The sequence below is a fragment of the Sander lucioperca genome, chromosome 16 (assembly GCF_008315115.2).
Source record: "Sander lucioperca isolate FBNREF2018 chromosome 16, SLUC_FBN_1.2, whole genome shotgun sequence".
NCBI classification, from domain to species: domain Eukaryota; kingdom Metazoa; phylum Chordata; class Actinopteri; order Perciformes; family Percidae; genus Sander; species Sander lucioperca.
The window spans coordinates 20,042,124-20,050,714 of NC_050188.1; the positions used below are offsets into that span (position 1 = coordinate 20,042,124).

An 8,591-nucleotide genomic window follows, 5' to 3' on the forward strand; every position below is an offset into this window, starting at 1 on the left:
ACTCACAATGCAGCACAATGTATCTCTGCATCCAATAAAATGCAGTCAGTCTTGTTTCTTGTTGCATCTCACAAGGTAGGATTGTTTCTCCTTATGCATATTCTTTGACATGTTTGTGTAACTCACTTGGATTAGAGCACACCGTTTTTACAACCTCCGCACATCTGGTGTGAAGACGATACCACATTACCAAAAAGAGAGAAACCTAGTCATTGCGTCTTTCCTGTTTGGCAAAACATTATTATTCATGATTTAAGCGCAGTGCTCAAGTCATAAATATTTAATTATCTAGTTTTCTGCTAATATGTTTGGCCTCTAACACAATCTGCACAATGAGTCTGGCCTGGCCCTCAATCTGACCTGCCCCTTGTCCAAGAAGACAGAGTGCTTCAATAAAGACTCCACTGACCAAATTCTCTCAACGTGGCGCAACCTCCCTCTGAGCAGCTTGTGACTGAATCTCATCTCGGAGATTCATTGTCCTACTCAGAGAGGGAGAAATCAACGTGGAACAGGCTGTTTCAATTAAGTCGATTTGTCATAGGTTATTGGTCAAAGCACCAGAAAAGGAAAGGACAGAGCTGCCACAGAAAGATGAGAACGAATAAGCTCTCAATCAGCAACTAAAATGTCACTCTTTGATGTAATCATAATTTATCACATATACACATACACTGCACACTCCCTACAGCATTTGAGCTACCCAAAAAGCTTAAGCCACAAATCTAAATGGAGATCTAGTTTGCTTGTTCCCTGTAGGTCTACTGTAATTGTCTCTCTATCAGAGGTCATTACAAAAAGGGAATGTTTCAAGTTTATTTCCACAGGGAGCCCTGCTCAAAATGTGCGGCTCCTGAAGGAGAAGCATCAGACTTCCTCAAATGTGACCTAAAGGGGAAAGTTTTGTGCGAAGCAGCTACCGTGAGCTGCTGGTCTGAGTTGTTGATGGAAGCTCAGCACAGAGAGGGAGGATCGCCCTGCTTTGTGTAGGTTACCGTGGAATGATTTTTTAGAAACTTTTTGAAGTATTCTCAGACTGCTGCAGGATAAGATCAAAAGAAGTTTTTTCTTCTTACGAAGGTCACGGCGTTACCTGTGCCGTACACTTTTTAATGATCAGGTTTCTGCGTGTGGAGTTTCGCTGCACCTTCCTCAAAAGATGAAGTTGTCATCAATCGGAAAAATAGTCTCGTACACAATTAGTCAAGGCCATAATTATTCAAATCTTTTTTTTTTTTGCAGCCTAGAGCTAGGTAAACACTGGAGAAGAGAGCCATATTTATTCTCAGAATAATGGAGCACATTCACATACATACTTTCCCCATCTCTGTGGCTTTTTTTTTTAAGAGCAAATGAGCATATTCCAACCTCAAATCATTTCAAATGTGTATGCACACTCACAAGCATTTAAACATTCTGGCTTGTGTGGAAGACAAATTCTAACTGTTCTCCGTTTTTTTTCACCTCTCTGCGTTTAACACACTCTACAATCAAAGTATTTAATACCAGCGAGATGGCAGGGATACAAAAATATGGTGGAAAATACAATCTCTTAATAACACACTGTATTTGCTGACATGCTATCTTATTGGACCATGTAAAAAGAGCATTATCTCTTACACCAGCGGGCTCATTTTATATCACTTAGGATTCATGCAGCCCATGCAGCTAATGCTTTTTGACACACATGCACCAAGGCACACGTACACACACTTACTTAAGCAGCTGGGCCATATGACCCTGTGCTGTACAATCCAACAGAGAAGATGCAAATGCGAGTTGTCACCCTGGAGCAAATTAAACGGCTGGGAGAAGTCATGCGCAGTGGACTTATCAGCATGTTCCAAACACTCAATCTGAATCTGAGCAGTCACTGGTTTTGGAGGACTTGTGCTTTTGTTTCCTTTTTCTCTTCTTCTTGTCCTTCTTCTTTTTGTCCTTCCTCTTTTTCCTTTTCTTGCTTCGATGGTGGTCAGATGAGGAGGAGGAAGAGGAGGAAGAAGAAGAGGAGGAGGAGCTGTCTGAATTGGAGGAAGTGCTGTCCTGAAGCATCTGCTGCAGCTGCTGGATCCTAGAAACAGGAAGGGCAGGGAGGAGAGGAGAAGAGGAGGCGGGATTAGAGTCAAGTACAGGAACGAGAACAGCTGATGCACACTTGGATGTCCAGGTTGGCAAGCATCTGAAGTGTCCTTTAACAAGACACTGGCTGAATCTCATGTCGTTTATTTGATAGCTCCGTGACTCCTCGGTCCTCGGCTCAACCTGAAGATGTTCTGTCCCTCCTTAGTAAAGGCCGTCTCAAAGCTCTTATTTCTGTCCCGAGGAGCGAGAAGCGAGCATAGAGGAGGGATCATCGAGGAGCTATAGGCGAGGATACACGAGATCAGCCTTCCCGGAAGCCGTGCAGCTGAAGGAGTTGCTAACTCCGCCCAAACAGCTGACGTATTCATGTGACTCTTCAGAGGAAAGGACGTCTCATCCCTCTAAAACACATTTGCTCGTTCCCTCTCTCGTCCCATGATTTCCGACTACGACTCGAGGAGGCAATTTAAGGGCTATGAGATGCACCGCCAGTCTTTGTCCTAGTATCTGCATTTCTGGACCAAGTGCCTACAATACCATTAAAACTGCAGGTGTGTGGAGGATTTTCATAACAAACCGGGACACACCTTGATAATTGGGACATCCTGTCGCTTAAAAACAAGGCTCAAGCTCAGATGACTAAAATAGATCAGATAACTTTCACCTAAACCTTAATAGAGGGTAAGTAATTGAACCTGTACATTGTGCATGGTTTTGACCGGCCAGGAGAGAAATCGATAGTAAAGGGAGTTACTTCAACATCTGGTGAATATCTACCTGTCCACAGCCAAATAAGGTTCAAGAAGGAAGATTAAAATATCAACACATCACACAATGAGTGAGGAAGCACCACACTGCTCAGTAAAATACAAAACATTTGTCAGAAAGGAAGGGGATAAAACAGATGTACAGTTGGAGGCCACTACATGCCCTTGGATTAGCTCAAAGTTGTGAGCTGGCACACTGAAAGTGATGATATCAGAAACGTACAATTTTTTTTTGAAGACATCCAGAAGCTGTTAACTATTCAGCCATGAAAGTGTTTCTCTGAGAAAAGGTTGACATGCTCTTGTGAAGTGTCCATCAGGCCTCATTATGGCGGGGTTGATCTCACTGAGCAGATTCATCGTCTGAGCACTTGGGATGTCATGCTACTCCTTAAAGCTTACCTCTAGTGATCAAAGTGAATTATCATAAAAGCACTTAATAATCTACAGCTACATTATAAAAATGTCTCTTCCCTTAGCTTGAATACTTTGGTTTCCTCAAATGCACTTTTAAAAGAAAAGGTATAATTCCTACACTAATCATTAAAGACACGTTTCAGTCACCGACCTTCGTCAGGCATGACATTTTGTGAATATGTCTGTGCAACAAGCTACAGTCTGCATTAACCAGTTAAATATAAAAGGGGGGCCAACTCTCAAATACCTGAGACTATTACCACAAACAATATTTATCAAAATGTGTGGAATACAAATGAAAATAGTAGTGCTGTCAGTTAAACACGTTATTAACGGCGTTAACGCAAACCCATTTTAAAGGCGTCAATTTTTTTATCGCGAGATTAACGTTCTTTTTGGCATAGCAAACTTTGTAGTTTTTTTCACATGCTGTTGCAACAACTAGTAACGTTAGAAAAACTACAACACCGCACCGGATCTAGCTAGACCGGAAACAAAACAGGCACGCCACACACGTGCTTGTTGGGCTCGCAAGCCGGCCAAAGAGTAGTAGCCTAACGTTACGTTTGGATGGACGACGTTTGAGTGGATGGCAAGCGCGAGACGGCGAAATGGATGCCAATAAGATTCTGAATGGAAAGTTTACTTTTAAAAAGTTGCCAAATGGTTCCAATTGACATGTTTTGTCGTTGTGAACTGAGCTATCATCGCAGCACGTCCAGTCTGAAATACCACTTGATGGCCAAGCACACAGCTGATGCGAATTCTCCGCCCCCTCGTCAAAGCCAGGCGACAAAAGCACAAAGCAAGACGATCCACTTTTCCATGTTGATAAGAGCATTACAATGAGAAAAAATAATGGGACAAAAAGAAATCAAAGGACATTTAGAATAGATAAAAATGTGCGATTAATTGTGATTAATTGCGAGTTAACTATGACATTAGTGCGATTAATCGCGATTAAATATTTTAATCGTTTGACAGCACTAGAAAATAGTAAAAAAGGGAAAGAAAAGTCTAAAAGATGAAATGGGCAATGCAAAATAAGCCATTTTGGGAACATCAGAAAATAACTGGACCAAGTCTGATATCCAACTGGGTACAGTAAGTGCAGAAGAATGAACTTTCAAAATGAATATACTGTAGATGCAAGCACTTCTAATAACTATCTCATATCTACAATTCCATCGTGCAGTACGGTATATTGGAAAGCAAAGCAAGGAGAGGTTGGACTGTTTCACTTCCCTTTCAAAGAAGCCAAAATGAATGTGGCACAGACACGCAACTGACTTCAAAGCGCTACTGGCCTTTGAATAACCTTTTTGTAATGCATGCAAAAAACACACACACACACCCACACACACACACACACACACACACACACACAAATACACAAATACACAGTGAACCTTCATAGTAAACAAACCTCAGATTCAAGCACCCTGGTGTCAAACACTATTTGCTAGAAACAGACACAGAGAACCAGCCACCATGAAAGAATTTCCAGGTCATCTGAGTGTCCCACTCCGCTGTAGGAAAACAGTAAAAAAAAACTTGCAGGTTCCTAAGTATGATCTAACTGTCTGAGACCAGCCTCTTTTGTCTGTCCTTTTAATATAGTAAAGTTTAAAAATCAGACTCTGATTCAGGGAAATTATAGCAAAGGATATGAACAACAAGCACAATTAAAAAAAGGAGTTTGGGTACCTGGTTTCTTTTTCATTCCTTTTGTTTTCCCGAATGATGTCGTACATTGGGTCTTCATGAGCCTAAAAGACCAAATGCAATCTGTTATCACCTACTATGAAGAAAGGGGGGGGGGGGGGGAATCATACTGCTTACAATGAGAGTTGCTACTATTCATTGTTATGTCAGCATTTTTTTTTTTTTTTTTTTTAAACCTCCCTGTGACAATACGAGGTATGAAAATATGGCACAGTTGCATTTATGGAAATCATTGCAGAGGCTTGGTGTTCCTGCAGTAAGTATTGTTCTGTTACAGGCTGTGTGAAGAAGTCTGCTGCCCACATGCTCCCCAGTGTAAACTAAATATGTCCCAGATCTGGTGGTAACCTCAGCCCAGCTCTCAGACACAAGTGTTTGTCTCTGTCACAGCTCCTTGACCTTGCCACAACCCAACCTACATTCTTTGACAGTGGACCATTCTTTGATACCTTCTCTAAATAACTATGGGTGGGCTCACTTTTTTTTCTAAGCAGTTAACAAACTCACCACTCTGAACTGCTCTAGTTTCTGGTTGCCTTTGATGAAGAACGGACACTCCCTGTCTCCTGTCCTGTGGCCGTAGTTCTTGCATCTCCAACCTGCAGCAAAGGTAACAAAATATAAATCTGTGGATTTTGGAAAAATAAACTGATGTGACAGGTACATATAGATGAAATATGGGCATGAAGGTACATTCTTGACCTTGGGAATAGTAGTACAAACTAATCTTAACTCAAGCACCACGTACAAGCTCTTTCTTTAGCTTTCAACCACATCCAACAGCCTTCATTGTCATATGCAAGCAACCACACACACACACACACACACCTGGTGGAAATTAGGGGTAAGTCCCTGGCTTTTCTGGTGGTGATGGCGCAGTGGACATGACATATGCCTTTGGTGTGGGAGACCAGGATTCGATTCCCACTGCGATATATCAACCAATGTGACCCTAAACAAGACACTTAACCCCTAGTTACTCCAGAGGTGTGCGGCCTCTGACATATATAGCAATTGTAAGTCGCTTTGGAGCGTCAGCTAAATGACATGTAATGTAATGTAAAAAGACAGGTTATCTCTACCAACACCAGTATAAATCACTAGCAACTGACAAACAATAGACGTGATGTTAATAGTCAAGCTCTTGTGGTTACACTTATCAAGTGTAACCACATTTACTTATTAAGACCAATGCCCACACGTGGATATTTACTCCCACCTACAGTTCCTGAACTAGAAGGGCTGCTGTTACTTCTATAGTCAATATAACTTTATAACATTTGTATAGAGGGGGGGAGTCTCCAAAATCTATTAGCATAGGTTAAACCCTTTCTAGAGATTTTTAATCATAATTGTGAGTGTACAAGTGTGGTCATATGAGAAGACACTGCATATTGATTTAACCACAAAAACCAGCAACTCTTTCTCGATCTCTAGCACATAATCTAAGGTGAAAACCTTGGATCAATTTAACTATTCAAAACCATTTAACGAACAACACAGTCAAAATTCATTTGAAGATGAGAGATGTGAGAGGTATTAAAGTTCAAAAGAACAATGAAAATAGGCACGTAAAAGTCGCAGCAAGGGGATGTATCCTAGGTATCTTTTTATTAAAGTGTATAATTAAAGATGAGCATCACTTCTCACACCCATCCCTCACTTCTGTAGCTGTGTAAAGTCTTAAAGAGGTTTGTGGAACATCCAGTTACAAACTAAATCCCTGCAGATACAGCTGTAAACAGCACATATATCTCTCTCTCATTGCAAATTGTGGCCGATATTGCTGAATTTAGTTTAACTGTACTCACACTGCATCACCTTCACCTCCTTCCCGAGAGGCATCCACAGCCCTTTGGTGGGGGCGTGGGCCAGGAAGCTCCTGGCTTCTTCATTTCCTGGTTCAGCAGGAATACAGTCCTCTGGTTTGTCCTCATGCTCCTGCAACAGTAACTGTCACTTCTGAGCATTTCTTTGAGTAAATAACTGTATGTGTCAAGTCCAAAACGATATGTTTCTTTAAAGCTTCTTGGCATTCACTAAATGTAACGTTACCTTTATGAGTCCTGGTGGAGGTTTCTCATAGCTGCATGAAACAAAGATAATACTGACGTTAATTCTTACGTAACTGCAGAATTAACTTACGTAATTTAACTGTAGAATTAACTAACGTTATCTCAAACTCGGCTGTCATTCCCAAAACAAACTCACACAAGTAAAGCTAACGTTAACTGCTCAAATAGCAAGTATTTTGGATAAAATTATAAGTGTGGATTACTTGCAGTGACGAGAGAAAACTTGTATATTTAAATGTATAATTCATGCATAAGTTTGCAAGATTCAACAGGAAAGCTCTCCGTGATATTACTCACAACGTCTCAACGTGTTTCAGTTGTTGGACTTTTTGGTTGAGTTTTTTCGTGTGTGTTTTGAGTTTCTCAAAATCCTGTTTGGACGACTTGTGTCTCTTGTTTCGTCGGTCATCCTTCTCTCTTCTTCGCTTTCTGTCCGACATTGCCCTGATGTTGACAAACTGCGCCACCGGAAAGTCATTAAATTATAAATAATGCTGCATTCAAGGGTAATATGTTAGCTATAACGTTACGGTGATAAACATCGGCCAACGTGCTAACCAGCAGCTAACTAGCAGCCATGGGTGATGCTGCCTGCCCTGCTGTACTTCCTGTGCAGCCGGATTGGTTAGTTAAAGTCCAGCGCCACCTGCAGGACACGGGCGTTAACACGTGAAGGGATCACAGAGCGTTAGGAAGGGATGCTGAATTGAAAACTGGCTTCTCTAAATAAGACAAAGCACATATCATTTCCTGTACCGTATAATTACTTTAAGCAAGTCTCTATTAAAAAGAAGAAAAGGGAGAAGATGAAGAATTACTCCAAGCACTAAATTGCCCCTTTATGTTTAGTTATTTGTTTATACTTTATACCTTTTCCATGCAATTGTGGAAAGTAACTAAGTACATTTACTCAAGAACTGTACTTAATTTACAATTTTTAGGCACTTTACCTGATTAATAAAATTTTCTGCTATTTAAACTTCTACTCCACCACATTTGGAAGCAAATATTGTACTTTTTACTCCACTACATTTATTTGATAACTAACTAGTTATTTTGAACCAAATGCTTTCTCTTGGGGTTGTTGGGTCTCTGTAAATTATAGTGTTCCTAGACGTACTCTATCTGTAAAGTCTCCTGAGATAACGACTGTTATGATTTGACACTATCAACAAAATTGAATTGTAATTGAATGGACTTGAATTGATCCATTTGTGAAATTCATTCTACCTGGCAGTATATACAGTAAAAAATAAGACCCACCTTTTTCAGGTGCAACAATGTACATAAAGCATCAATAATTATTATTTAGTAATATATATTATTCTGAAATGTTTCATTCTACATAATGAGCACTTTTACTTTTGTCCTTTAAGTAAGCCTATATTTTGATGCTAATACTTCTATACTTTTACTGAAGTATCATTTTTACTACAGGACTTTTACTTGTAACAGAGTAATTCTACACTGGTATGTAAACATGCTATTTATTGTGTATCTTGTTTACTATCTTTAATGCACCTAC

At 40.3% G+C, this 8,591-nt stretch overlaps 1 protein-coding gene across 1 annotated transcript; it reads right to left on the reverse strand.

Moving 5' to 3' along the window:
* Positions 1 to 1,261: 1,261 nt before the first annotated feature.
* On the reverse strand, positions 1,262 to 7,683 carry rp9 (RP9 pre-mRNA splicing factor). Its single transcript, XM_031323294.2, has 6 exons — positions 7,364 to 7,683; positions 7,047 to 7,077; positions 6,803 to 6,932; positions 5,499 to 5,590; positions 4,974 to 5,035; positions 1,262 to 2,071 (listed from the first exon to the last, which is right to left on the reverse strand). The coding sequence occupies exons 1-6, from the start codon at positions 7,504 to 7,506 to the stop codon at positions 1,852 to 1,854; spliced, it is 678 nt and encodes a 225-aa protein (XP_031179154.1). The 5' UTR covers positions 7,507 to 7,683; the 3' UTR covers positions 1,262 to 1,851.
* Between the last annotated feature and the right edge of the window lie 908 nt (positions 7,684 to 8,591).